Source organism: Colletotrichum chrysophilum (genome assembly GCF_026319265.1).
Source record: "Colletotrichum chrysophilum strain AFK26 chromosome Unknown scaffold_2, whole genome shotgun sequence".
NCBI classification, from domain to species: Eukaryota; Fungi; Ascomycota; class Sordariomycetes; order Glomerellales; family Glomerellaceae; genus Colletotrichum; species Colletotrichum chrysophilum.
In genome coordinates, this window is record NW_026517289.1 from 1,029,473 (window position 1) to 1,057,183 (window position 27,711).

At 55.1% G+C, this 27,711-nt stretch overlaps 9 protein-coding genes across 9 annotated transcripts; 3 read left to right on the forward strand and 6 right to left on the reverse strand.

Moving 5' to 3' along the window:
* Positions 1-796: 796 nt before the first annotated feature.
* COL26b_000632 (uncharacterized protein) lies at positions 797-2,332 on the reverse strand (the record flags this gene model as incomplete). Its single annotated transcript, XM_053173597.1, has 3 exons — positions 797-814; positions 891-2,019; positions 2,079-2,332. The coding sequence occupies 3 exons, from the start codon at positions 2,330-2,332 to the stop codon at positions 797-799; spliced, it is 1,401 nt and encodes a 466-aa protein (XP_053042645.1).
* A 3,802-nt stretch (positions 2,333-6,134) lies between these two features.
* Positions 6,135-6,953, reverse strand: COL26b_000633 (uncharacterized protein; the record flags this gene model as incomplete). The annotated part of the gene is made up of 1 exon (XM_053173598.1): positions 6,135-6,953. The coding sequence occupies one exon, from the start codon at positions 6,951-6,953 to the stop codon at positions 6,135-6,137; it is 819 nt and encodes a 272-aa protein (XP_053042646.1).
* Positions 6,954-8,286: 1,333 nt separating this feature from the next.
* On the reverse strand, positions 8,287-9,385 carry COL26b_000634 (uncharacterized protein; the record flags this gene model as incomplete). Its single annotated transcript, XM_053173599.1, has 2 exons — positions 8,287-8,835; positions 8,924-9,385. The coding sequence occupies 2 exons, from the start codon at positions 9,383-9,385 to the stop codon at positions 8,287-8,289; spliced, it is 1,011 nt and encodes a 336-aa protein (XP_053042647.1).
* Positions 9,386-10,216: 831 nt separating this feature from the next.
* On the reverse strand, positions 10,217-13,857 carry COL26b_000635 (uncharacterized protein; the record flags this gene model as incomplete). Its single annotated transcript, XM_053173600.1, has 2 exons — positions 10,217-13,553; positions 13,619-13,857. 2 exons carry the CDS (start codon positions 13,855-13,857, stop codon positions 10,217-10,219), a joined length of 3,576 nt encoding a protein of 1,191 aa, XP_053042648.1.
* A 5,188-nt stretch (positions 13,858-19,045) lies between these two features.
* Positions 19,046-20,299, reverse strand: COL26b_000636 (uncharacterized protein; the record flags this gene model as incomplete). The annotated part of the gene is made up of 1 exon (XM_053173601.1): positions 19,046-20,299. The coding sequence occupies one exon, from the start codon at positions 20,297-20,299 to the stop codon at positions 19,046-19,048; it is 1,254 nt and encodes a 417-aa protein (XP_053042649.1).
* A 1,905-nt stretch (positions 20,300-22,204) lies between these two features.
* COL26b_000637 (uncharacterized protein) lies at positions 22,205-22,845 on the forward strand (the record flags this gene model as incomplete). The annotated part of the gene is made up of 2 exons (XM_053173602.1): positions 22,205-22,514; positions 22,733-22,845. The coding sequence occupies 2 exons, from the start codon at positions 22,205-22,207 to the stop codon at positions 22,843-22,845; spliced, it is 423 nt and encodes a 140-aa protein (XP_053042650.1).
* Positions 22,846-23,918: 1,073 nt separating this feature from the next.
* On the forward strand, positions 23,919-24,801 carry COL26b_000638 (uncharacterized protein; the record flags this gene model as incomplete). The annotated part of the gene is made up of 3 exons (XM_053173603.1): positions 23,919-23,967; positions 24,183-24,553; positions 24,622-24,801. The coding sequence occupies 3 exons, from the start codon at positions 23,919-23,921 to the stop codon at positions 24,799-24,801; spliced, it is 600 nt and encodes a 199-aa protein (XP_053042651.1).
* Positions 24,802-25,344: 543 nt separating this feature from the next.
* Positions 25,345-26,280, forward strand: COL26b_000639 (uncharacterized protein; the record flags this gene model as incomplete). Its single annotated transcript, XM_053173604.1, has 1 exon — positions 25,345-26,280. One exon carries the CDS (start codon positions 25,345-25,347, stop codon positions 26,278-26,280), a length of 936 nt encoding a protein of 311 aa, XP_053042652.1.
* A 128-nt stretch (positions 26,281-26,408) lies between these two features.
* On the reverse strand, positions 26,409-27,665 carry COL26b_000640 (uncharacterized protein; the record flags this gene model as incomplete). Its single annotated transcript, XM_053173605.1, has 1 exon — positions 26,409-27,665. The coding sequence occupies one exon, from the start codon at positions 27,663-27,665 to the stop codon at positions 26,409-26,411; it is 1,257 nt and encodes a 418-aa protein (XP_053042653.1).
* Between the last annotated feature and the right edge of the window lie 46 nt (positions 27,666-27,711).

Genomic DNA, 27,711 nt, shown 5'->3' on the forward strand with positions numbered 1-27,711 from the left:
GGTTCGTCTTTGTCCAAAACGTCCGTCTTAGCCCCTGCATCCATGAGAATCCTCACGATGTTCGCATGCCCATAACCTACAGCAAAGTGAAGGGGTGTAAGTGTTCCTAATTCTTCAAATGCACCATCAGCATCAGACGTGCATTGGGCCTCAATATCAACCTCTACCCCAATGAGTAGTCTCACGATGTTCTCATGTCCTCCCTTGCTGGCATTATGTAGTGGTGTCGCCCCTTTGCCATCTTTAACATCTGGGTTTGCACCATGCTGAATGAGTAGTGCTACGACTTTCTCATGTCCTTCCTCGGCTGCTTGGTGTAGTGGTGTGATGCCAACGGCATTGTTGCCTGTAAGTTGTGCGTCCTTGTCTGCACCCTGCTGGATAAGAAGTGCCACAGCTTTCCCATGTCCGCCTTGAGCTGCGCTGTGTAGAGCTGTGCTACCTTCCTCGCATTTGTCGTTGGTTCCTAGGCCATGCTGAAGGAGCAGCGCTAGTACATGGGCATGCCCCCCTGCAGCCGCACAGTGTAGTGGTGTAGCTCCATCTAAGATTTTAGCATTCTTTGCTGCACCCTCATTGATGAAAAGATCCACAACCTCTTCATGACCGTTCATCGCCGCCCAATGTAGAGGTCGAAACTTCAAGCGATCCCTAGCCTCTTTGTCAGCCCCTGCTTTGGTGATGAGCCATTCAGCTACATCAGCTGATCCGGATAGGGCTGCTAGGTGTAAGGCTGTTCTGCCGTGATTATCTCGTAGCCTTTTGTTTGCAACCTCCCACAGGCTCTGGGTGCTACTTAAACCCCCCTTGCGTGCTGCCCAGAGTAACGGTGTGTTTCCTGAGGCATCTGGGATGTCTACCCTCGCTCCGGCCTCAATTAATGCGCTCACTATGCCCTCGTTGCCCTCCATCGATGCATAGTGTAGTGGCGTCATTTCATCTCTGCCCTGAAAGTTGACGTCGGTGTCTTCACGGATGAGGTATTTAATTACCATTTCCCTGTTATCAGCATCCTTATCCATTTCCATGCTGAATTGACAGGCGTAATGCAATGGTGTATATCCATTGAGGTCAACGGAGCTGACATCAGCGCCCCGATCAAGAAACTCGTAAACCGCATACCAGGAGCGAGCTCTGGCAGCATAATGAAGGGGCATCCAACGGAGGATGTCTTTCGCATTCAAATCTGAGCGCTGAGTGTAGATTAAGTCGAAACCGTCTCCACAAGCTTTCTTATGCAGATACGTGAAGTTGAATTCGTCCAGTCGTTCGTCGTTCTCGTCGCAACTGGTTTGGGCGTCCTGTTCGCAAAATGTAGCGCATTTCCATTCGCGGCCCTGTCTTGCATATAGAGCCATGAGACTCATCAGAACCTGATGGTCAGCAGACTTGTTCAGCTCTTTCTCGATAGTTCTCTTGGCCTCCTTCAGAGGCTCAAGAATATAACCACTTTCTCCTTCACTCAGATCAATAGTGGAGGAAACTTGTCTCAGATACTCCATCAAAACGGCAGTGGCCTTGGTGAGCATGCCTCGTTCTTTGAAGGTGTTTGCTGTTCGGAAAAGCCACAGATATATCTTAGTAGCCTCCTCCCAATGTTGCAGTTGCTCATGCTGCTCGGCTTTCTCTCTTGCCATTGCAATAATCGTATCATCGGCCTGGGGAAGTCTGTGTTTTTCACTCAGCGGCGGTATGACGCTGAAATAGATATCTGCAAGGTTTCCAAAACCAGAGCTTTCGATTTCCGAAATCATTGCAGATAGAGTTGCGTTCCGGAGCGTGAAGGATGTCCAAGTGCTGTCGCCACTAGTGTTGGGTTGTACGTCGGCAGTATCTTGGAAGAGTGTCGTTTTCTTGTTCATGCCTGTTACAGCATACATGAATGCTGAAAAGATGTGCTGGGCAAAAAGCATCGGCATAGAAGATAATGACTCTGTTGCAAGAACGGTATTTGTCCCAACATCCTTGGCAATTTCGTCGTCATCATCGTCTGTGATGTCCTCGGGCAAATCTTTCCGACTGAATCGAATTGAGTTTTGATTCCTCTTGATTTCATTCCTCGCGTCTTGCAGGCACACTTTCTGCTGACCATACCCAATGACTCTGTGGGTTTCCATTTCGAAAATTTGTTCTTGATTATCATCTTGATGGTATCGGCGTTCTTCAGGCTCTTGAGGCTCTTGATGTTGGTCGCATTCTTGAACTTCAAAGATGCGAAGCAAGTCCTTCGGCACCCACCACCGGAGGTCTTGATGGAGGGCTGCAGTATGTAACCCCAAGAGCCGCAGGCCCAGCTCTCCGTTCGACTCCTCCATGCGTAATCGAGCGTCATCTTCCCTGTTTATTTTGTTCCCCGGTCGCTCCCGGATTTTGGGCAGCTTCGCTGTTTTTCGCTTGTCGTCATTGACAGAGGATAGCCACAATGACAACGCTGCCTCATGTTCATTCGCAAACGCTTTCCACTTCCCATCGGCCTGTCGCTGTAGTTGGAAGTTGACTGTGTCGTGGGTGAAACCACCATAACAAGCGTCAAGAGACCAGTAGAAGGTAGGAGGAGAATCAAGGCCAATAGGCGAATGATCATGGGGAGACGTGACGATAGGAGGAACGTCCATGGAATAATTAGGGGTAACGTTTGTAGAAGCTGAACCGGCAGAAGCTAGACCGACAGAAGCATGGTCGATAGAATCATGGTCGATAGAATCATGATTGATAGAACCATGATTGATAGAACCATGATCGATAGACGTAGGACTGATAGACGTAGGACCGATAGAAGCTGAATCGATAGAGGCAAATTCAATAGGCTTAGAGCCAATCAATGTGTTCATCGTAATCTCGATTGCCCTGGCGAGAGATACAGCCTCCGCAGAAGCCGGTCCGCTCCATTTGGCCAAATGACCAAGATCTTTCCGATTGTTCAGCACTGTCTGGGCATTCGAAACCATTGGGACGGTGGCGTCAGAGTTATCTGGACTCTGCTCCTCTCTGTGTGCGTCGACTTGGCTCTTGCTCCGTTGCTGGTACCCTAAATGCGCATCCCCGGTATTCGCGATTCTCCATGAACTATCGAAACCCCCCTCCGAACTCTTTGGGATACCATTCGGACCAGTCTGTGTAGATTCATGCCCATCAGACTTTCTGCTAATGGTCCTGGAAAATTTGTTGAGTTTCCGAACAGGTCCGGTGCCAGGTTTTGCATCGTTGTTCCAGGGCGCTTCATCAACATTTCCCAATGTCTTTGCGAACCAGTCAAGCTCATATCCAGGTGGCAAAGATATGGCTTTGGGGGGCGTCGCTAGTCCACGGCGAACCCATGCCTTCAAACAGACCATCAAGAAGACGGCACCAAGTTGAGCAATCGAGGCGGACCAGTGTAGTCCTCGTAAACCGACAAATTGTAAGACAAACCCCGTAAGTGTGGTCATAGTTCCAAGGACAGTCCTGAACTGGATAGTTATGGAAGCTCCTTCATCATCTGCGATTGGCATGTCTGGCGGAGGTATAGCAGTCTGATCTAAGTCATCTGAGGTCGAATGCTTTCCCTTGTCTGTCACGGACTGAGACTGTTCAACCTCATCATGTTGGGATCTCCTTGATGTCGTGATGAACGTTTGATCATCCTTTGCGTATATCGCAAAGGATCCAAAAACCTGGTCGCTAACGGTTTTGGTTTGTTGGAGCCAAATCATTCGAACCCTTTTGTTTGTCCCTCCCTGTCTTCGCTTGAAATCGCTCCTCCGCTGTACTGCTCTCCACGACGTGAGCGCATAGCATCATCCCAACTACTAGAATGAAAGTCCCAGTTGCAGCGCAAGGATATGCGTAGCCAGAGATTGAATTATCATCTTTCGGGAACTTCAGGGTCGGATAATACGTAGCGAATCCAGAGTATACAAGGACACCAAGTTGAAGGATCGTTCCAAAAGCTGCAACAAAGCGCAACTCGCTTCGCGATGATTGACGATGCGTATTTAAGGAGATGTTTGGCGCGTCGAGAGACACATTCCGTTTGATTATGATCATTTCGTCGGATCGTGGTGTTGTAGTATCTTCTGAGTCCTTGTCGCTGAGGTTGCCTCGGGAAGCTCGCATTCGTTTAATGTCGGCGTGTATGTTCAAGTCTAAGAGGAAAGTAAGAAATCCGCCAGTCATAAAATGAAAGAATTCTTACCGATTCGTTCAAGATCTTTGTCATAATCGTCCAATGCACTTAAATCTGTGTCCACCTTTATTTCAGGAGTTCTCTGACTGCCCTGCGCATTGGCGGGCAACAAACAGATGAACTCGGTGACTGAAGGCGATCCCATACACCTCACAACCTCTTGTCCATTCCACAGCTCACAGACTTCTTGCGAGGTTGACGACATGAGCTCAGCCTCGGCAACTGCGAGGTTCTCCCGAGCTCTGCCGATCACCGCCTTAAGCCAGGACGGGCCCCCTACACGAATAGCTCCTACAATAGCAGTAATAATACCAAGAGGAGCCATTGCGAGGATGATGTTATCGGCCCAACCCATTGAACCACTCATGAATTGCATGGTCACTCGTTCTCCAAAGAGCGCCAGCAGCCTGAACACCGGGAATTGCTTAGTATGGAACACTTGGAAGAATAAATTCTGCAGACTTACGGTCCCAGGTCCGAAAAGAGATTGTTGGCAAAGTCATCTCCACCATCTGCCAATACGGCTCTTGCAAACAACAAGATGAAGAAGGGTAGCAGCTTCCTGCTAGCAGACATCCTGTCTGGGCAATCGGGGGATCTGAGAGATGCGTGCAAAGGTGAGGGGCCGCTTGCTTTGATGAAGGTTATTATCTGTATTTCCTTGACGAGAATGAACGGCTAGACAACAGGGGACGAGTGGGGGCAGACAGTTGACGTGTCAGAGTTGGGAGGCGGGACATCTGCGGTAATTTGTTTGGCATCAGGCTGTCGTTTTCGCCAAGACCCTCGCCCAGTGCGTACTCGGATTAAGCGCCGCAACTCGTTCCCCGTTTGGCCACATGCATGATTTGGCCACCAGTGCGGCCTCAATACGCTGCTCTCGCCGTATCTGACCCTATCATGACCCTTGACGATATCCACTCATCGGCTACAGTACCACTATGCTGGTCCACCGCTGACAAGCTTGCCAGATTTGGACACCAACACAAGGCTGTGTCCGTCGTGTGCATGGGATATAATTGTGTTGTAGTTCTTTGTGTGACCCTAAAAAGGCTGCTGTGCCACAATCGGGCACCGAGATGATCGATAGTGCCAAGTTCATGCTTCCATCGCTGTGACGGGTGTGATTCTGTGATATGTGACGGTCTGCCAGTCCAGGTTGACAAAAGTTTCCCCAAACTCTCAATTCTTGATAGCGATTATCTTGTCGAGCAAGACGAGCACCACTTACTTTCTTTTGAGATTTACTCCCAAGACCTCTTAGGTAGTTACGGAAGACCCGGTTCTTCAGAGAAAAAAAGGTTTCATGAGCCTTGCGTACTTTAGACTCCTTAGGGCAATAACGACACCGTCTATGGATTCCGGCCGGTCTATGAGCAAAGAGTCAAATCAGTGCCATTGTCAGAAGAGAGAAGAGAGTCGACAGAGCATGAGCTGGGAATTAGGCGTGATTTGAGAATACGAACCCTTGCAAGTGATAAAGGCAATGGTCTAGACGCTTCTGAGCTTGGCGCTCAACACATGCCTGAGTCTACATAGTCTGTCAGAGCCACCGTAAATCGTTGGACAAGTATGCGGGAAAAGTAGTTGTAGATTTCAGCGAAACATCTTTGTGTGAACTTATATGAACTTATGCTATCAAAACAAATTGATACGCTATCTTCCTTGACCATGCCGTAGCTAGGAATGACGAACTACGTTTAGCTGTCTTTACATCGGAGGAAATGTGTCAGTAACCTCTATGGCTCAGACGACCTTACCATCAAAGTGATGGTTTACAAGCTTTACAAGACAAAATCTTGCTCTGATAGATCGTTTGCGATAGAATATGATGTTTCTGTAATACCTTATATTGCGCCACTTCTAAGCATCGATTTCTTTTCAAGCGCACTGGCGCTGCGGCTTGTCAACCCCGTCCCCGCTGGTTTGAACATGATCGAGAAGAATTGCACTCCTCGATAGACGGTTACTACACCTCCCTCCATCTGACCGACGCTGTGACGCCGCCGTCTACCAAAATATCAGTCCCAGTAATAAAGCAAGACGCGGCGTTGACCAAGAACGCAACGGCATTAACGATGTCTTCAGGGGCGCCCGCTCTTCCCGCTGGAGACGACTCCACAAACTTTCCCGCCGGTCCCTCGATCTCCTTACGACCGGCTTCCGTAGAAACCACGCCCGGGCTCACGGAATTGATACTAGCACCTTTGCGGCCCCACGCGGCAGCAGACGCCTGTACGCGAACTAGATTCGCCCGTTTGGAGATTCCATACGCCGTTGCAGGGCCCCGACTGCTGGAATCGTCGATTTTCAAATCCGAATGGTTCAAAACGTCTTCTCGGGACGCCGTGGCGAGATGGCGCTCAAACTCGGCACTTAGAGGCGGGCAAAGGTGTCCTGCCATGCTCGAGATGCACACCAGGTTCGAGCCGGCCTGCACGACGGGCAGGAACGCGTCGATGACGTTGATTGTGCCCAGAAGATCGATCTCGTATACTCGACGAGCAGAGCCGGCGGAGGGGCCGACCCCTGCGGTGTGGACGATGGTTTCTACGAAACCCATCTTGGCTGCTTGCTGCGCAAGCTCCGTGACAGACGCGTAGTTGGCGACGTCTAGAAGAGCGGTCTGCGCGGAGTACCCCTCGTTGGCCAAGATCGTCTGCGCAGTGGTGAGATTGTCGGCCGAGAAGTCCGCGAGGAGAATCCGTTTGCCGACGCCGAGGCGGCGCGCGACGGGAATTCCCATGCCGCCGCTGCCAATGACGACGAGAACATTCGAGGACTGCATAGTGTAGTTGTTTGTATTCCAATAGTTGATGAATAGGGGGGATATAACAGAAGATCGAGAGCCAAGCGGAGTTGTACTTGACAGTGGCTCGTAGGGATTGGATGATAACTCGGGGAAAGCTGTCGCAAACCACATACTACAGGCTCCGAAATTTCCCTATCAAGTTATTAAATACAGAACAGGAGGCTCTGCGACGTTTGTGAGAGAACATTCACGTTCAACTCCCAGCCAATCGCCGACTTTTCCGTGTTCTCCTATTGTGACTGAGTCACACCGAATTCTCATATTGTGGCCCACAACACTCCGTCCTCTTGCCTCGAATGGGGTTTCACGCGCGTGGAATATAAATGATACATCAAAGCGGCGCCCTTTCTGCATTTATGGTCGCCGATATCTGCTCCTTTGGGCGACATGATTCGGTCTCGGTCTCGGTATCGGTTACCATCTTCGTCTTAGACTATAAACAGAAGAAGATTTGCTTCCTTAGACGTCATTCCCGTTATGTGAAGGTTGAAAGTCCTCTCCTCTGCTCCCACGGGGATATCCGAGCGTCGCGAGCTTTGTTGTGAGGCTCTGCTTCCTCAAGCAACAGCAGAAATCACAGCCCGAATAATATTTCAACCACTGAGTCTGTAGTTACGATGTAGCTCCCGGCCCCGGCAAAAAGAAGACAACAGCTACGCCTTGTTCGCGGCATGAGTTGGGAAACACCATGCGAGCACTTCAACTCATGTCCTCTGTTGGTCGGTGAAGGGAAACAGTACAGAAACCCTACACAATCTTACTAACAAGTAAACTCTCTGAATATCACAAAGTCGAATCCGCGCCGAGGCCGAACGTTGCGGCGGCGCACGTAGTGGAGCCGATCGGATTGGGCCCGAACGGGTTACTGAAGCTCTCATGTCAGGAGGTGGCGAGTGAGAAGGTCTGTTCCACTAGGCAGGTAAAAACCATTGTGGACGGCTAGAGGCCATGTGTTGACCATTTTCCCTCTAGGTAACAGGAGTACTATCACGAGCCGGGCTTTTCCACCTGCGGTATCAGTTGTCCAAACTCATCACCCCCAGCTCGTTGGCCCCTCCCCATGGTACATTCACATAGATGGAGGGCACAAAACCAACCACCAAAATGGTCTCATGATCTATGGACACAAAAGGAGAGATCCGTACCTCAAGCACTTTCATCAAACCAAGATTCTCTCCCAGGCCAGAACTAATCACCAGACGGATGAAGACCCATCGTACAGCAAACACCACACGAGAGTTGGCGCGTATCTCAGTTACCATAGTCATTTTCTTAGAGAACCCGCTGAAAGCTTTAGCAAACCACCCCTCTACGCATCCTTAATCGTAAACCTGATATTCAACACACTCGACCCCCGATCCGCATCAAACTCAAACCCCTCCGCCGGGCCCGGCGTATCCGCCAGACTCTTCGGCTGCACCATCCCCCACACCACCGCCTCCGTGATCTCCTTCACGCCCAGCGTATCCTTATGCTGAATCAGCATCCACGCCGTCCCCGCGCCGTGCGTGCTGCCCAAGATCGCGTCCCCCTCCCTCGTGCCCATCTTGAACGTCACGCGGTCGCTCCACCCCGGCACGCGCTTCTGCCCCGCGTCTTTCAGCGCCTGCAGCACGATGTTGTACGTCGGCCCGTAGGTGATGTGCGCGCGGAAGACGACCTGCAGGCTCTTGGGGTCGACCTTCTTCGCCTGGCAGCCGAGCAGCCACTGGAAGAAGGCAAAGTCGGAGAGCGTGTCCATGTCGGGCACGGTGCCGAGGCCGTACTCCTTGACGGCGTATTTGGGGGACATGTTGACGTCGAAGATGAGGGCGCCGGCGGCGGGGTTGACGACGTTGCTGTACGAGCCCAGCGACGGCTGAGAGAAGTTAGTATAGATCTCGGGTATAAGATGGGGCCCCAACTCCGGGACAGAGTGTAAAAGGTCCCTCGGGGTGTTTACTCACCTCCCCCGTCTCTCCGTTCGCCTGCTTAAACTCCTTGTCGTGGTCATAATAATACACCGCCCCGTTCTTCTCATCCACAGGAAACGCAGTGTCACCCATCGCCTCGCTGAGAAACTTCAGATTGCTCGGCTTCAGCCCGCCGTCGTAGGGGTACCACCACGTATCCAAACTCCATCCCCACCGCGCCGTGCCCGCGGGGTCCTGGTACGGGCTTACCACCGACGCGCCGCCGTTCGCCGCCGCGGCCCCCGCGTTGTCCACCGGCATCAGGGTCCGGAGGTACTCGCCCTTCTTGACGCGGCCATCGTAGTCGGCGGAAAAGTCGGGGAACGCGCCCGCGCGCTTGCCGAGCGCGGGCGGGGGCGTGGGCGACGCGGTGAGGCAGACGGCCTGGAGGAGGAAGAGGAGGAGGAGCGGTAGCGACAGGCTGCGCAGCCTGGAAACGAACGTTGCGCTGGACATCGTGAAAAGAGCGGCACTTTGTCACAGCAGGATCATTAAGCAGAGTTGGTGACGGAGTGGGGGGACTCGGGCCTGGTTGTGTGAACACGGGCTCGACATCTTTTTATTGAGAATTCCTGGAACACGAAAAAGACCGGAATGTCTGGTTCTGTGCAGAGGCTGACGTCGGAATAACCGACTCTCAATTAAGATTCATTTCTGTGTTAGGGGGGAGGGAGAATAAGGTTACGTCCGAACTCATGTTCATCGTATAGCTAAAACGTTTGCGGGGTGTACCGTGTACGGTCCAATGGCATGTAATACATGATTCAAAAAAAAAGTTCTCTTTCCATATGAAATGTTCTCAGAGTCTTCGTTCGTAAATGACGGAATTGACTCGATCAATGCATACATACAGCCCGCACGGAGCGACCGGCTCTGAGGCCAGGGGGAACGTAGTTGACCTGTGGGGCTTGGCATTTTGAACGACCATATCGCTTTGACGGCGCAAAAGGAGGGGATGAGGAACGAGTCAGCCCTACAGGATCGAACTATTTATGGTCAGCAAACGCCGGAACCGAATCGAAGAGTCACATGTAGCCAAAAGATGAATGTGAAAAGATGGAATTCTGGCTGTCTGCAGCATTACCATACAAATTCCGCCGCCCATCATCTCCCGTAACCCAAGCCATGTTTTCCCAATTCATTCCACCAAAAGAAATCCCGATCCAGAAACACAAAACCCCGCAACCATTATATAGTACAATTACAATAACAAGTCCGTCGTGAGAAAATTGACACGTGAACTCATGAATCCGTCGCTACCAATGCTGAAGGCTGTGATATGCTGAACTAGTAACGATGACGTCTGGAGCGCCCAGCACCAATGTCAATGCGGCTCATCTCCTGCATGAGAGCCCACTCGCTCTCGCTAGCGTTGTTGGCTCCGCTCATGATGGGCAGAGGGATCTTCGCCGGGATCGGGGGGCCGCCGCGCATGCCGCCGGGGGAGCTGCCGTATTGAGGAGCGTGGTTCTCACTGGGGTAGTCCCACGTGCTCGCGCGTGACATGCGAGGCGGCGTGAAGTCGCTGCCGTGATCCTGGTAGTTGTGCGAAGAGATGGGCGCCAGAGGACTGGATCCCGCTGGCGAGGTGGAAGGAAGAGCAGACATGCGTTGCGTCTTCTTCTGCAACCGGTTCCGGGCACCGCTGTTCGGAGCGGGCGGGGTGTTGTACCGATCCGAGTCGTAGGAGACGGGCGAGACCTGGGATTGCGGCCGAGCGGCTATACGAAGCTGACGACGACCGCTCGTAGGCGCAGGTTGAGGAGCCATGGAGACTCTGGAACGTACGGATGCTGTAGCTGGGGTCTTCGGACCCTTCGGCTCGGGCTCCGGCGCCCAAGTGTCCATGGGCAGGTGATCGGAAGGATCAATCTCACGGCCATCGTGGGTGATGATCTTCTCATCCGGGTCGGGTCTGGAGATATCGCTGCCGGTGGCGGACAATGTCGGGTTGAGCGCATCATATGAGTCGGGACCGAAGGGAACGCCAGACAATCTGCGATGATCCGGGGGCGGCGCCGGACTGACCGACTTGCGCTTGATCGTGTGAGACGGGTTGGGGGACATTCCTCGTCTGGACTGCGGCGGCGGTATCGGTGAAAGACCACGGGCGCGATGTTGAGGATGAGGACTGACAGAAATGCCGCGTCTCATATCGTGGTGGGGATTGGGCGAAACGCCGCGTCCCCTCATATCGTGGCGGGGGTTAGGCGACACACCTCGTCCCCTCGTGTCGTGGGCGTAGGGGTTCGGAGAGGCGCCACGGCCGCGCATATCCTGAGCGTAGGGCTGGGGGGATGCGCCCCTGCCTCTCATATCCTGAGCATAAGGCTGAGGGGAGGCACCTCTTCCTCTCATGTCGTGAGCGTAGGGCTGCGGTGAGGGACCTCGTCCTCTCATGCTTTGATGCGGGGGCGCAGGTGAAGGACCGCGTCCTCTATGCATATCACCACTGTAAGCCACAGACTGCCGATTGTCGTGTCGCGGCGGGATGTAGGTCTGGTCGTTGTATCCGGGATGCTGCCTACCACGTGTAGGCGTCGTGATACTCTCGGTTGTGTAACGCCTTGTCTGACGTCGGTCCTCGTAAATGCGATCGGTGACATCTTGTGTGAGACCGGGGTCGACTCCTGGCACCAAGGAAGCAGGGACAGAGGGCATGGTCGTTGCCTTTATCTCGGTTCCCGAGAGCTCGGATCGCTGCGATACATAAGAGTTCTGGCTGCGAGACTGGTAGTCTTGAGGGCTTGGTGCGAAGTCTCTGGAGGCAATGGGAGACTGATGTTGGCGCACCATCTCATCGCCTCTGACATCCCTCGTAGCGATGGGCGACACTTGGTGACGAACCATTTCATCACCTCTCGGGTCACGCATAGACATGGGAGACACCGGCTGATGTCGGACCATCTCGTCACCTCGAACGTATGGCTGCGGTGAAGTGCTGTAGTGAGCAGGTGAAGCATTCCCTCTTCCAGCAAGCACCAACTCATCACCTCTAGGTTGGTACTCCGGCTGCTGCCGATAGTCCTGCTGGTAGTCTTGCTGATACTCTGGCTGGGGGGAGGTGCTGAAGCGACCTGGAGATGCTGAACCGCGGCCCGCAAAGACAAGCTCGTTGCCCTGAGGTTGATAGTCTGGCTGCGGCGATGTGCTGTAAGGACCCGATGAAACCATCTCGTTGCCCCTGTCGTAAGGGGGATTAGGCGACTGGCCGCGCTGGCGAGATCCTGCACTGCCTCTGCCGCCAATGTTCAACGGCGCCGGACTTGGCACTTGGTCGTATCCCTGATCGTGTGCTTGTTCTTGGTATTGAGGTGCTCGAGCGGGTTGTCTAGGGCCAACGGCCAATGCTTGAGGTGGAGGCGGCGCTGGCTTCTGATCCTGGCCAAAACCCAGTTCGTCATACGGAGGGACGCGCGAGCTTCTTCGAGCGGTGGTCTTGTTCGCAGGTGTAGGCGATTCTGGAACATCCTCAACCGTCGGCTGCATAGACCTGTACTCAGCATGTCCATCATAGGAGTGGTGTCGGGGGTGAGACTGCTCCTGGAAGTGATCCTCCGGAGCTGGCAGAGCGTGTCTGACCTCTGGAGCAGAGTCAAATCCACGGTACTGCGGTCGTCCAGGGTATGCTGCCGTAGAAAACGACATGCGGTGCGCCTCGTTTCGGAGGACATCCTGTCTCATGGCCGCATTTGCTGATTTCGGCGGCGTGTCGAACGAGCCCCTCAAGACCATATCCTGGGAGTTTCCTCTGCTGCGGTGAGCAGGAGGCGGCGGCGGCCTGTCATCCTCGGCTGCGGGAGAGTTTCTGGAGTCCTCGAGAAGGTACGAATCGCGGGGCGGTGGCTCCGAGCCTTGACGGTAGTGGGCTCGATCGACGATTTCTTGGGAAGCATATCTCGGGCTGTAGTCTCTCTCGTCGTGCTGCGAAGTGGGGCTATCGTAGCGCTCGTGCCTCGTGGGAGTGTGCTGAGGTGTCACCTCGGCGGGGTGAGGTAGGGCAGCGGGTGATGTAGGCGCAGGTAGCTCTGGCTGGCTGCGAGAAGCAGGAGAAGCGTGGTACTCGAAAGCCTGCAATGGCGACGGCGCCGGTATTTGTGCGGGTGCGGGCTTCTTCGTGGGCATCGGTCGGGAGCCTGACAGACTCGGCTGTTCTCTCGGTTCTGGCGCTGGCGACGACGGTGCGCTCATCTCCTTGGGTCCTCGAGGGCCACCAGCACGAGGCGGGGTCGGTGCTTGTTCCGGTGACGGGGCGGCGGGAGCCTCGCCCGTGAAAGGATCGGAGGGCAGCGGACGCCTCTTGATCTGCTTTCGAGGAATGGTTCCGTGGGATGCGTACGTCTCAATCGGCTCGGCCTCGACAGGCTTCGGCTTCGCTACGGGCTTCTCGGGCTTTGGCCGGATATCGTAGTATGTGATCTCCATGCGAATCTCTCCGGCATACTTGCCCTTGAAGGTCAAGTTGCGCCACAAGTCGTTCTGTCCTCCGCCGGGAACAATGATATCCCTGAGGTCGACCCATGTCTCTCCAATGAGGTCCGTCTTCTTATCGTCGTGAAACACTGACACCTTGAGCTGGTAGTAGTCTGGGGAATCGTGGACGGCGAATCGAAGCTCTTGGTCCCTGCAGAGTAGTATGTTAGTTGTTATCGGCGGGCCATGAATGGGTTCGGGAGAAAGTGTCGGTACCATTTGGGTGTTTGTCCTCCGCGAATATCTGTCGTCGTCTTCTTCGCTTCCTTGCCGAGACGTGCTGCACAGTAGGGGTCCTGCTTCCCCATGGTCTTGCGGTTGGGCAAGTTCTTTGCGCGGTCGACGATAGCGACCAGGGTGCCGATCAATGGGCCATCGACGCTGGGGTCGGCAAAGATGCCGGCCGTGTGCATCCCGTTGAGTGGGTGCGATGCTTTCGCTTTGGACGTTAACATGTTTTGTGTTTGCTGTATGTGTTGTGTTGTAAGGTGCTGTTCGATGGGTCAATTCGGATGCCGTTTCGGGTTGACAAGGCGACGAAAAACAACAAAAAGTGAAGCTGCTGGCAAGCCACACAGTGATGCGGATGCTGGTAGAGATAGGAGAATGCTGGCAACTCTGAGATATAGAGAGAGAGCTCGTTTACATTGGCGGCTCGGTTCGTCTTTTTTGCTTGAGAGACGGGTATCAAAACAATGGAGGGCTCCAGGCGAGAGAAATATGACGATAGGGCAGAGACACAAACAACGGGTGAAACAAGGACGATGTTGGCGATGGAGAGAAAGAAGGCAGGGAGCCAGCACCCGAGTCTGCGTCTGAGCCGAGGAATGAATGGCAAACGGCGACGATGACGGGGTGAGAGGGGGAGGTGAAGAGAGGAAGTGAGGGTGAGGGAGAAGAGAGTGTGTGAGTTTGTGCGTGCGTGTGTGTGCGAGAGGAAGAAAGACAGAAAGACACCCGGTCAGATCAGATCAGGAAGAGCAAAGCTAAGCAAGAACGAGCCAAGCAACGCAGCGCAGCGTGAGGCAAGGCAAGGCGAGGCAAAGTCGGGAGCGTAGCAGCAGCGGGTGGGAGGAGGCAGATGATGAATGATGATTGTTATTTGGCTGGCGCAGGGCAGGCGGCGGCGACGGGCATGCAGCAGCTGGAGGAGCAGCAGAAGCAGAAGCAGAAGCAGACGTGCATGCAGCAACAGGTACCTACTCTAGCAATTGGAGTCCAGTTGGAGTGGGGTGTGGAACCTGCCTGGTTCAGGTCAGGTACCTTACCCAGGATCCGTACTGCGTACCTGGAAAAACCGGTGCAGGCAAGAGCTTGGTACCTGGGCCTCACGGGTGTCCTGCCACTGGCTGCAGGTATCTCCTAGCTCTGTTGCAACGGACGACAGGTCCAGCTAACCTCGATCAGCGATGGCGCGCCTTACCTGCCTCGTAGTTTTTTTTTCTCCCTCTTCCCCTCCCGGCGCTGAGGGAAAGAAACTCAGCAGGTACGAACCGAGTAGAGTGCCGCTAAAACAGGACAAGCGCCAAGGCCAAGCGCCAAAAAGACAGAAGCCGCACTGTACATTGTGCTGCGTGCAGGGGCCATCCCCAGGCCGCGCGTGTGGTGGCTGGGCGAATGAGGGGCGGCAAGACCCCACCCTGTCTCCACCGAGCACCTGGATTGGGGAATATGCTGTGGCTGGTCGGCCGGGCTGGGAAAACGCGAGACACCTGCCGTGGCCTGTCACTTTTGTCACTCCCCCCCAAAAACCACCCTCCCAGGCATCCAAACAAATGCCAGAAACAGGGCACTCGCAGAGTCCGATGAGACGACCGCCCATTCATGCCATCCGCATCAGTTATCGAGCGTCAAACTGAGGTAATAGGAGAGGTTGGTCCGTCTCTCTCATCGCAATCTCACCACCCGCTCTCTCGCTTGCCCACCCATCCAACCCAGATCCAGCATCCAAGCCAACATCGCGCCCTCCCGCTGTCCCTTGAAGAACCCTGACCCAGGGCGGGCAGGACAGGACAGCCAGGCCAGGGCAGGGCAAGCAAGGCCCCAGCAGCAAAAAGAGAGGTTGATGTCCCGCCGCCGCAGTCCGCAGCAGGGGTTCATCGCCCTGAGTTGCGCCTTGCAGGGGTTCTCGAAGCCGGTCCCTTCCAGCCCGGCAAACCTTTTTTTCAACTCTTTCATCTCCCAGAAACCCGACTGCGCATCCGTATCGCGGTCAATCTTGCTCGCTTGCGAAAGTGAGGCCACAAGAAACCATGTCTGCACCCTAAAGGCTCTTCTTCCCGCTCCTCGCCAAAACTCCACTGTCCGGGGAGCCCTACAAGCTATCTCACAACTGAGCCACTTCGGCTCACTCTACCTGTCACTGCGGGATGGGCAGAGTCTGGACGTGTCTGATTGCGGTTCGTCGACGTGACTCGCTTGGCTCTCGGTAAATGCCTATGCTGCATTGCAGTTCCACGGACACTGCCAAAGCAGTCTTGACCGTACATTCAGCGACTTCTTCAACCTCGCCGAAACGGACATTGACAACCTAACCGAGCGATCAAAGCCGTCAAGAAGGCGGTCGCAGCTGTCACTTTTTTACTTTCCCGCTCAATCAGACGATTGGAGGTTGGGGAACAACGCATCGGGCCCGAACGAGCACTTCTCGAAGGGACAGATGCCTTGGCGCCGACTATCCGCTTGTGCTATGTTCCCTGTCGAGCTGACAAGACTCGAACCGGGCAAAACCTTCAAATAAACAAGCTACGAAACCTTCGCGGACGTGGACGAGCCCAAAGTCCCTCGAATCATTTCTTTGCCGGTCCAAGCTGCTCGCTGGAAAGACGTATTGGCGTGTTTCCGTTCAGAAAACGAAAAGGCGCCGTCCAATCCGCAGCTGCAAGGCATTGGTGAAAACACCGATGGGGCCAACGGGGGATATGCACATCATCCCGAAGACTGAGCCTCAATGGGTGACGCGCCCCAGCTTTGGCGCCACCCCAATGAGAATCGTCGAAACAGACTCTGGAAGCGAAGACAACATCATGAACCAATCAAAGCCCTTTTCTCGACGGTTCTTCATGTCATGATTCCGAAAACGCTGCCCCCAATCAATTTGACGCGACCCGATCGCCGGTTTCTAGACCTTTGGAACCCCGCCTTGAATGACACAACACGCCGGCCGGGCTCACACGATAGTGCACTGCTCTAGTATTCACCAAGTTGGTGACTGCTTCGGGACCGACAAAGTGTATTCGAATCAGACGGTTCGTCCGAGCGAGGACTTGGCAGAATTGCGCATTCCGTCTATTCATTTAACAGACGTTTGCTACATTGACACGTTTGCTACATTGACGTTGCTGGCATGCTTCTCACGCAAACCGGCTGTTCCCATCAACAGGTCCGACCTGCCCCACCGCCAAGCTGTGCAGAAAAAAGAGCTGACGTCGACCTGCCCCGCCAGCAAACCAACAAAAATAGAAGCAAAAACACACAATCCCAACCATTTAAGCTTCCTTTCGTTTAAATCGCGATAGATCGTCATTGTGGATTCCCAAGTCCATCCAACAGAAGACGACGTCAAAAAGTGCCTAACAAGGCACACTCTCATATGCACAAGGGGCCGTTCCCAGACAATGCACGCCTTGCCGTTCGGTCTTACCCGTCTCCGCGGCGGAGGGATTACGTGTTGGACGTACGTCTTCCCGCATTCCTCCAAGACTTCCCAAGACACACAACTTGCATTCCGATGCAAGTTCATGACGAAGACGAACGTTTTTCGTCTCTCTCGAGTCCGTGTTCATCTGGCACTCTGCGACCAAGGCCGCATCCAGGCCCGCAAGAGACCATCTATCACTAATCTTCTCATCCGTGCCGTTCCTGCCATCAGCGTCGTCGTCACTTGCTGGAGGTACACCGAAACACCCCAAGTGACAACCTCCCTCCAAGTCTCACCATCGATCGAAAAAAGAAGCAACCATAACCCGCCACACGGATTCTAGCGCCACGTCCAACGGTCAAGCCCTTCCTAGCGCTTGGGATCAGGACCCCTTTTCAGCATAGTCCATTGTTGAACTTTCGAGCGAGAAAAAAAGCCTCAGCACAGTGTCCGCAGTCCGAGACCATAGCGCGCGTCTCTAATTAGTTCATTCTGTCTCCTTCCCTTTCTCTTCTTGAGTAACCGCCCCCACCCGCCGCCGCTTGCTACTAGGCGCATCTCTCCATGGCAACCATCCCAGACAACGGCACAGTTGCTGTGGAAGAAGAAGATTTACAGTCGGCGCCGCTGGCCGCAACAATCTATTGAAAAAGGAGGCGAGCGCCTACTAACATTCCAGTGTTCCAGAATTGTTGAACGAGATGCTCTGACTCGGATGTGTGAACTAAACAGAAGAAGTCTGTCGGTACGACCCATGTCGAAATAGAGCTTGTGATCAAAGACAAGGGAGGCGGGCAGAGATTACGATAGAGACAGCAACACCGATGACGATAGATGGTGACAGTAACAGAGAAGTGAGACATAGTAGCTAAGGACGCAGACGAGAAGACTCAGATTAGTGTCTGCCTACCTTCTAAAGGCCCACGAGCATCCGGTATCACGACGACCGACAGCACCCTGGTTCACATTCGCACCGCCTCTGGGCAGATAAAATGAAATCGAATACCACATTCTATGAACCACCTGATTCTATTGCGCAAACCACGGCATCAAACATGATAGTCGCCAAGCCCGGGGCCACGTATCTCTACACCCGGTGCGACCCCCGCAAGCCGGCGCCGGCTCGGAGGTGGGGACAGGTTCACGTCGCTGCAGCATGTTCACGTCTCGTCGCCCGGCCCGAGGACTTTGCATACGACGTCCACAGGCTCCCGATGCGCCGGACACCGCAAGCCACGCAATCCCCATCCCAAACTCCATGATTCCAATTCAGCCCGCTGTCTCATAATTAATATCCAGAAGCTTGCCAAAGTCCACCGCACTGTGAAAGATGGAGACGGGACCCCCTTCAGGTTCCTACACGATGCCCGAGGCGGGGGCCCCCATCGGCGACTGTGGAATTTGGGGGTCAAACTTTCCCACACCGCCGTCGGATTCCATTCCCCGACATCTTTCAGCCTTGCGAATTGGATGAGTGATGTCCGCCATGCCCCAACCGCAGGCACCTCTTGGAGAAAGCCCGAACGATGGCGGCCCGACGGGCGGCGTTTATGCGTTGTTCATGAGGGAAGCTGCTTCGCGGGAGGGATCTTGCCTGTACAAGACCCGAGCTAAAGAGCCCGTCATTACAGGAATCGAAAGGAGCTTTGGGCACCAAAGGAAGCAAACCAATCCAGCCCAACATCGCGATTCACATGCTTTTCCTTCAAGTTCAGGTCCTTTGTTCTCTGTAGTGGAGAGTTGGTGATAGCCAGCTTCAACACACGCGGCTTTGAATTTCGTCGGACCCAGTTCCGGTCCCCTCGCATTCCTTCCCCAAACGCTCTATCGACGTTTATCGTCTGTGGCTCAAAGGCCGTACGATGTAAAGATTCCAATATGTGCCTCCCCCGGCATGAGCTCTTCGCTACAAGCTTTCATAATATCCTCTTTTCGAGTACCGTGTCTTCAAAACCTCCCATAACCGCCAGTCGCCCAGCAAGAAGTGTCTCCCAATGTATCTTTCAGTCCTTCCATTCCAGAAGCTTTCCGACCTCCAAAACGCCAACCATATCGCCCTGGTCAAGCACAGCCAGTATAGAATCCGCACGGCAGACGTACTCGCCATCGTCGGCCGCTCCTTGCATGTTCCTCACAAAGTTCACCGCCCGCCGTACCGTCGTCTCCGACGAGATGGATAGCATCTCCGCTCTGGGCACCATCAGCCCCGGGATCTCCTTTAGGCACCGCGCAAAGTCCTCCGTCGCCAGTTTCCTGATCCGGCCCGGGGACGCAACGTCGTTGCCTATGCGGACCCAGCCCGAGGTCGAGTCGTACGCTGCCCGGAAGAGGTCCGCGCCGACGCTGTCTGTACATAAGCCCACCAAATCTGGGATGTCCGTCCAGGGAACGGCGAGGTCCAAGATCGTCTGCGGTTTCCTAAACGCAGCGCCAATAGCACCTCCGGGGTGATTCTTCGAGAACACTTGTGACATGCTAGGATGTAACTCCTGACCCGCAGCAATGGCGAGCGCATCACCCACAGCCAAAGCAACGGTCGTAGATGTCGTGGGTGCGGATACACCAAACGACGCCGTTTCGCTTTCGTGAATGGGTGCCGGGAGGAGAATGGTGTCCGGCCTCAGCTTGATGAGCTCACACGTATCCGGCCGGGTGTGTCCCGTGAGTATGATTAAGGAAGTAGGCTTGTCCAGGTGAGGCAGCAGGTTGAAAAGCTCTGACGTCTTGCCGGAGAAGGTGATGAACATTAGGATATCGTGTTTTTGCACTATGCCGAGGTCGCCGTGTAGGGCGTCGATTGGGTTCAAAAAGACGGACGCAATGGAGAGGCTGTTGAAAGTTGCGACCAGCTTGTTGGCAATATGTCCGGATTTGCCCACGCCTGTGATCACGAGCTTACCCTTCTCGCCCTTGTGCCGTGTGATTGCTGCGACCGTGCGATTGAAGCCGTCCCGGGCAACTGGGTCTGTCTCGTACAACGCGGCGACTGAGCGCAAGGCTGCTGCTTCTGTCTTGAGCACGTGTGTCGCAGCATGAAGACGATCTTGTACTGTGACCGAGTTCTCTTCTGTCTCGAGCATCTCATCGGGCGATCCCAAGCTGAGCTCTTCTAACTCTTCAAGAAACTCGTCCTCCGGCGGTGACACCGGTGGTGAAGGCGGCGACGGGGGCGGCATCGATTCGCAGTGAGGAGCGCCCAGCACGTAGACGGCGCTGGTCTGCACCGGCCGGTGCTCCATGTAGCGAGAGTCTCCCATGATTATGATGTTCGATTGCGGACAGTAAACGCAGCTTGAGGTGAAGCAATTGACGATCCGATCGCACGTTGTCGTCCAAAAGTAGTTCGCGGGCTTCGTTATCGTTATCAATCAAGCAGAGTCAAAGTGTCGCCGTAAACTGAAATTCGCAATGCGCCTCGTCCCTTTGAAAGTTTGCTCTCTGGTGGGGGAATATGCAGGCGAGGACAGCTGCGCGGAACCACACAAATAAAGGCCCAATTCACCTGAGATTGAGTCGCGGGGAGCAGCTGGAAAGATGAGCAAAGATGTAACCAGATTCCATGACGTTGAGAAAGATTGCGGCGGCCGGGGTTTAATGAGAATTTGTCCGAAGCGCGCGCGCGAGTTGAGTTAAAGAGCAGAAAAAGCAGGTCGAATACGTAAGATATGTAGAGATACCGAGGACCCTGCGCGAAAAGCGAGCGAGCTTCCCAAACTCACCTTAATTGCTGCCCCTCCACTCGGGGCTACCCTTGGCTTAGCTTCACGCATAGTGGGTAGCTCTCCCCGATCCGGATGCCATGACTGGCCGATAAACCCATCTCTTGGTGCGGCATGTCGCGCGTGGAAGGGATGGCTCTGTATGCCCTGCCTCTGGCGTGATCGAGCCTGGCACCCTGACTGGATCCCCGAAGGAGGGACGGTTGGTAATCAGATCCGAGGCGGATAGTCTCGAGTTCCATGAGAAAGCTTGGAAAAGTACAAGCCTCATGCTTTGTGGACGTAGATGGCGCTCCCACCGGTTCCGGGAAATCGAGTCATTCAAGGGGGCTCATTGGCAGCTGGCTTCGAGAACGATGAGCCAGACCGAACAAAGATACGGGCGCGATAGACAGCGTGCGGCGTGTGTGTTCCTCCCAAGCAGCAGATAGGCAGGAGGTCGGAATCACAAGCATCCCGAACCCTGTCCATCCGGTGGGGTTCCGCGAGTCTATGATCCATCGATGTTTTTTTGAGCATGCGTTAGACATCGATGCGGCCAAACAAGGCGATGATGCGTGCGTTTGGCAGACGTCAAAATCGACCATCCTGGACTGCCCTGGCCAGATGCTATTCCAGGACAATTTACTTGACCGCCGTTAACACGGCTCAGGTAGATAAAACTGGCGTTTATTTTGTTTTTCGTAGCCGGCTAAGGTTGTTGTGAAGATCGGATCGGATTTCAGCGGAGATTTCGGTTGAAATTTCATGGGTGTACAGAGTACGATCGCCGAAGACCCCAAAGACCCTGGCCGCAGGTGTCAACAAGACCGCAAAAGGCCCGACCTCCGCTTGAGATCCGCTTCGAATGTCGCTGAATTGGCTTCACAACACTCGAATTGCACAGCTGTCGTGATGCATAAACTTTTGATGTTTTGTTTCCTGAGTCGCGTTGCATTCGTTCAACCCTCTATTGTGGGATCAACGTTTGCCATTCTCCGAGGACTCGCAAGTCGACCTCCCATTAGCCGGGGTGAGATTGTGCAGGAGTAGCTGTCAAGCCAATCAAAAGAGCCATGGGCAACACGACTTCTGGATCCGAACACCGCATTGCCATGCACGGCAGTTGACACGAGAGCGAGAATAAGGATCGCTGGAGCTGTGCTAGCGAGAGCCAACCATGTTTCGGTATCACGGTTGCGCTGTGCAAGTTTGTCACTGTCGCGCTCAGGAGAACCAAACCGCGCTGGTGGCCAGAGGTTTGGACCTTGGAGGAGAGATCGTTCAAAAGAGCGCAAAGGGTCATCCCCAGATGACAGAATGGACGCGAGAAGCAGCAACCCAAACGTCGTTCTCTGCTGTGGTAGTCGCCGTACTTCTTGAGATTGACTGCTCTCCTTGTCCGCATCATCTCCCTTGTCACTCTTTTGCCTCAGAATCCCTCGTTTCTTCGCACTCATCAAGATGCATCTTGGCGCAGCCATGATCGCGGCTCTGAGCCTCACAGGCTATGCATTCCCGAGACAGCGACCTGGATATGTCCGGATGCTGCCGCGGGCCAACGACACCGAAATCTCATGCGGGCAGACCGAGTACACGCTGACCGAGGTGAGATCGGCGGCGGATGCGGCTTGCCAGCACGTGGAGGATGGCACGACGGCGGGCAGCTCGAGCTATCCGCACACGTACCGAAACCAGGAGGGGTTCGACTTCAACGGAGTCGAGGGTCCCTTTGTCGAGTTTCCGATGAAGACAAGTGGTGTCTACAAGGGCGGTAAGCGATTCAGTGGAAATGGCATTTGTCGGTTTGCGTGGGTGGTGATGAGATCGGCGATCCGGGCGTGGGTGCTTGTGCAAGCTATTAGTCGCAGCTCGCCAAGTCGCATTAGCGGCAGGGCTGGCCGCTCCCATCCCCCCCCGCGATGCAGCGCTATCTCCATGATTTGAGAAGAAAAAGTGAGGCTTGAGCTGACAGGTTTCTCGTGATTGTAGGCAAGCCAGGAGCAGACCGGGTTATCATCAACGAAGAGTGCGTTCTTGCAGGCCAGATCACACACACGGGAGCCAACGGCAACGCGTTCGTGGGCTGCGAGGGCACCAGCTAGGCGCCTATTGGATGGTTGGCCCAGAGAGGCGACGCTGATAACGGTCTTGGTGTTTACCCCCCACGATCTGCTTTAAGCGTCTGACAGAGCTGCCTTGGTGGTTTGGAAAGCGGTTAGCACGGCTAGGCAGTTGAATTATGGCCACGTCGCCGACAATCTTCTTCTTGATAATTCCGCTCCAGCCTCTCCAATTCGTGTCCTCTCTCTCGAGATTTCGTCTCTCCAGCGTAATAATTCGTCGCATCAGGAAGACGCACTTCCCATCTGCCGGCGGCAAGTGATGCGCGAATTGAGGTGGGATGAATGCAAGGTGCAAGATGCCCATCTCGGAATTTGGTCCGTGCCGGGCGAGCGGTGAAGGGCAAGGTGAAGATGAAGGGCCGTCCTAACAATTTCGAGTCAACGCTAGGGCGAGGTAATCTTGGTCAGGACGCAGGCGGTTGCAGCAACGGTGCGTGAGAAGTGACCGCCGGACGGAGAGAAGATGGTGGTAGTGGTGGTGGTCGGTGGTCAGTGGGCGATCAGCGAGACGAGACGACAGACGAGTACCTACGCTGGACGAGAGTGGTTGGCTGGTGCTGCAAAGGCCGTAGTTACCTGCCCTGCCTGGCAGTTGCCTGCCTCCCTCTGTGCCTGCCACACTGCGACAGGAGGCCAGAGACGAGCAAGGTACATCCGGACGCCTCACGTTTTGGTGTGAGCATCACCAATTCTGAGACGAACGCATTGTACCTCTGCCTCCCGCCCCCGGTACATCATCCAGCCCCCGTCCCTTCTCATGTTACCAAACCCACCTGCACCACACGCGTACGGCCACAAGCCTCGACCACTCACTGGACGGCTTACCGGTTTGGGGAAGCAGGTAGCGTCATAACTGCAGCCAGTCTGCCCACCACCAGCTATTGATAGGCAACCCCCCAAGACTTGCAGGTTTCCCATCGAGTTGCCTCCTTCTTTCCCATGGGAGCAACTTGGCATCTTTTTCTTCCTGCCTCATACCAATCTTTCCAGGCAGAGAGGAGGAAAGAAAGGCGAACTTTGTCCCGAAAGACGACACCTTGCCGACTGCGAAAATGACACGAGTCTCCGTCTACAGCTCTGCCCTCGTGGCTTTTGTCGCCGGTAAGTACCTACCACCATTTCCCTCGACGGGTCCCCCGCGCAGGCAAAACGGGAGGGCGACGGTCGAGGTATCCACCCTTGCATCGTCGTCATCGCCCGTTTCTGAAGCTCGAAGCTGGGCGCGATGGTGGCGCCAGGGGATTGCTTCAAGCACATCAATCGGCAACAACATCATGCATCGTCAGTTCACGATGGCTAACGTTCTGCTCTGCCAGCGACGGCGATGATCGTTACGTCCATTATTTTGCCGCACTGGGTTTCTTACTCCGTTACCGCCACCGACGGAAATGAGTTCTCAAAACACATTGGATTGCACAAGATCTGCTCCAACGTCGGGCCTGGCCCGGCGTGCAAAGTCTTCCCGACCGACGAATTATGTAGCAAAGATGGCGAGAGATATTTCTGCTCCATGTGGCGCTCCGTCGGCTTCCTCGCCTCCTTCTCGACAATTATGCACCTCGCGTCTTTGGTCACTTTCCTCGTCATCATGAGCGGAGGCAAGTACAAGCGCGAGACGGGCTGGAAGATCCTCGCTGGCCTTCTGATTTTTGTCGCGGCCGTTGAATTTATTTTGATGGGCATTGTGGTAAGTCTACGGCAAAGGCAGTTGCGTTATAGTATGGGTCGGGGTCACAGAGCTGACGAGCATACTAGGCGTACCTCTTCGACAACGACGAGCAGTTCCGCGTCCCTGGCTGGGGTCTCGACACATCCTGGATTCTCTGCACCGTCAGTGCATCTGTATCTGTTCTCTGCGCTTTGGGACTGGGCATTTCCTCATTTGTTCTCCCACCGGAGGAGGGCTACGAGTTCCTCAACGACCCGCTGCCGTGATCCACGATGGACTTGGATGATGAATGCCCGAAACACGCTAGAAGCTCATTTTTCATTTCTTGCAGGCATAAAGGGAAACGGAGTTTGCATATTATTTTTCGCCAAATGAGGAGTTCATCTTTCCTTGTTTTGGTCAGCGGCTATGATGAGAGCGATGAGTGGCTCGCATCTGGTTCATGCGCTGCCAAATAATTTACATATGAAATATACAATCAATCTTTGTTTGGAAGCATCATTCCGCGATGCAGCTAAAGCTCAGGTTGTCGGCTGGACAAGAGTGACGACACTGAGGCGATAGAGATAAGCGCTTGGGGGCAAGTGCGGGGCCCTCCGGTCCCCGCATTCACACCTTCCAAATTGTCAAACATCCAACGGCGCGCCATGGCCTAACTTATATGAGCCCATCTGCTCCTAACAAGCCTCTCCAATCTCACTCGCACGCCTTCAAGCTTCATATCCTCCTGGAGCCCAGCTCAAGGTCTCAAACCGTCTCTCTCTTCCTCACAAACCAGCGGTCCAAAAACCCGGTTGACTCATCCCAATATGACCGTCCCCGCGCAAGAAGAGGGCCTCACACCCTCCCAGCTCGCCGCCTTCAACCGCGACGGCTACCTCATCATCCCGGGCGCCCTTTCCCCGGAAACTGTACAGGGCCTGCTCGCCGAGACCCACTCGCTGCTCGACAACTTCTCCCTCACCGACCACCCCATGACGCGCTTCTCCACCGGCGAGAAGGCAGACCACGTCGGCGACGACTACTTCCTCACCTCAGGCGACAAGGTGCGCTTCTTCTTCGAGGAGGACGCCTTCGACGACGCCGGCAACCTCGCCAAGCCCAAGGCCCGCGCCATCAACAAGATCGGCCACTACCTGCACGTGCTCTCCCCGCCCTTCGCCGCCGTCTCGGACCCGGCCTCGACCGCCGCCGTCCGGGGGAAGCCGGCCGCCGTCGCGCGCAGCCTCGGGTTCAAGGACCCCCGCTGCCTGCAGAGCATGGTCATCTGCAAGCAGCCCGAGATCGGCGGCGCCGTGCCGCCGCACCAGGACTCGACGTTCCTGTACACGGACCCGCCGTCGGCCGTGGGGTTCTGGTACGCGCTCGAGGACGCGACGCTGGAGAACGGGTGCTTGAGCTTCTTGCCGGGCAGCCACCGCTGGGCGCCCGTGGCGAACCGGTTGGTGAGGAAGGCCGGGGACAAGGGCACGGAGATGGTGGAGAACCAGGGGCCGCGGTTCCCGCCGGGGGATGAGTACGCTGCGCAGAGCGAGGAGGGGAAGGGGGCGTATGTGCCTGGCGAGGTGAAGGCTGGCGACTTGGTGCTTATTCACGGCAACTTGCTGCACAAGAGCGAGAAGAACCTAAGCCAAAAGGGGCGGATTATCTACACGTTTCACGTCATCGAGGGCGAGGGCACGAAGTATGATGAGAAGAACTGGCTGCAGCCGCCTGAGGCTGGGTTCACCAAGTTATATGCCTGAGTCATGGGTATCAGTCTGCCCCAAGAACAAAAAAATACAAAAAGATCCATCTAATCTGGTTTCCCAACCATGCGAGTGTGAAGACGTCAAAGGTTGTACATGTATCTGGCTTGCGTCTGCCTGCTTTATCACCTCTTGCCGGCAGACTTCTTCTTCTTCGTAGTAACCTCCTCCTCTTCCGAACTGTCATCATCGCTGCTGTCGTCGTCTTCCTCCTCGGACGAGGACGACGAGCTGCTGGAGGTCTCCTCGGCATCCCGCTGCGCAGCCTGGCGCTGCACCTCGGACTCGTTGTCGGAGTCGTCGTCCGACGAGTCGCTGTCGCTGCTCGAGTCGTCGTCAGAGTCGTCATCGGAAGACTCGTCAGAGCTGCTGTCGACGTTGGCCGTCCGCTGCTTACGACGGCGAGAGGCACTCTGCTTCGTGCCGTCGTTGAGCTTCACCCTCTTGTCGACCGTCTCCTCCTGAACAGCAGCAGCAGCAGCCTTTGGCGGCGCCTCCTCCGTGTCAATGGTCATGGCATCGCTGTCCTCGCTCTCCGCGAGCTCCTCCAATATCGTCTCGGCGCGCATGCGCTTGATCACACGCTGCGTGATGGCGACGTCGCTCGACTGCGCCACGAAGCCGCTCTCGTCGAAGCGCTTCCTCTTGCCACTACTACTGCCATCCTCGGCGCCGAGCTGCTTCAGCCCGGCCAGGACCTTCTCGTACTCGGACTGCTTCGAGTCCGCGTCCGGCGTGCCGTCGGGGAAGGCGGCTTTGCCCTGGGCGGCGTCCTCCTTCCTGACCTCGTCCGCCGTCTCGCGCAGCCGCGTCCGCGTGTAGCCCTTGAGGTCCTGGATGTACTCGTAGAAGGTGTCGATGTCGGCCGAGGGGATGGCCTCGGTGTGGAAGACGCGCTTCATGAGGATGGACTGGTAGTTCTTGTTGAACTTCCAGGTCGCGCGGGCGTGCTTCCAGGCGCGGAGGTACTCGAGGGAGGGCTTGATGTCGGCCTGCGGCTGCTGCGTCGCGGGCTTGGCCGGCTTCTTGCTCTTGTTCTTCTTCTTTGTCGACTCGGCGGCGGCGGTCGGGTTCTTCGTGTCTTCGGTGAAAGTGACGGACTTCTGCTTCCTCAGGGTCGGGGGAGTGGCAGCAGCATGGTGATGGTCGTCGGTGCGGGTCCTTTTGAGGGGGGAGCTGAACGCAGGGGGAACGGACGAGTGCTCGGGACGTTTCCTTTTGGCGGCGGCGCTGGCGGCGTCCGCCGCGCCGTTGGCGTTCCGGGCGTCGTGGTGTTGCTGGTGACCGTTGGGCTTCGATCCCTCGGCAGCAGGGCCGCCAATCTCTGGGCCGGACTTGAGCTTGAGGCCCAATCGTTTCCAGGCCGGTACCTTTGCGGACATGACGGGCAGCAGCGGGCACACCCTCTTCGTTTTTTTTTTCTGCGTC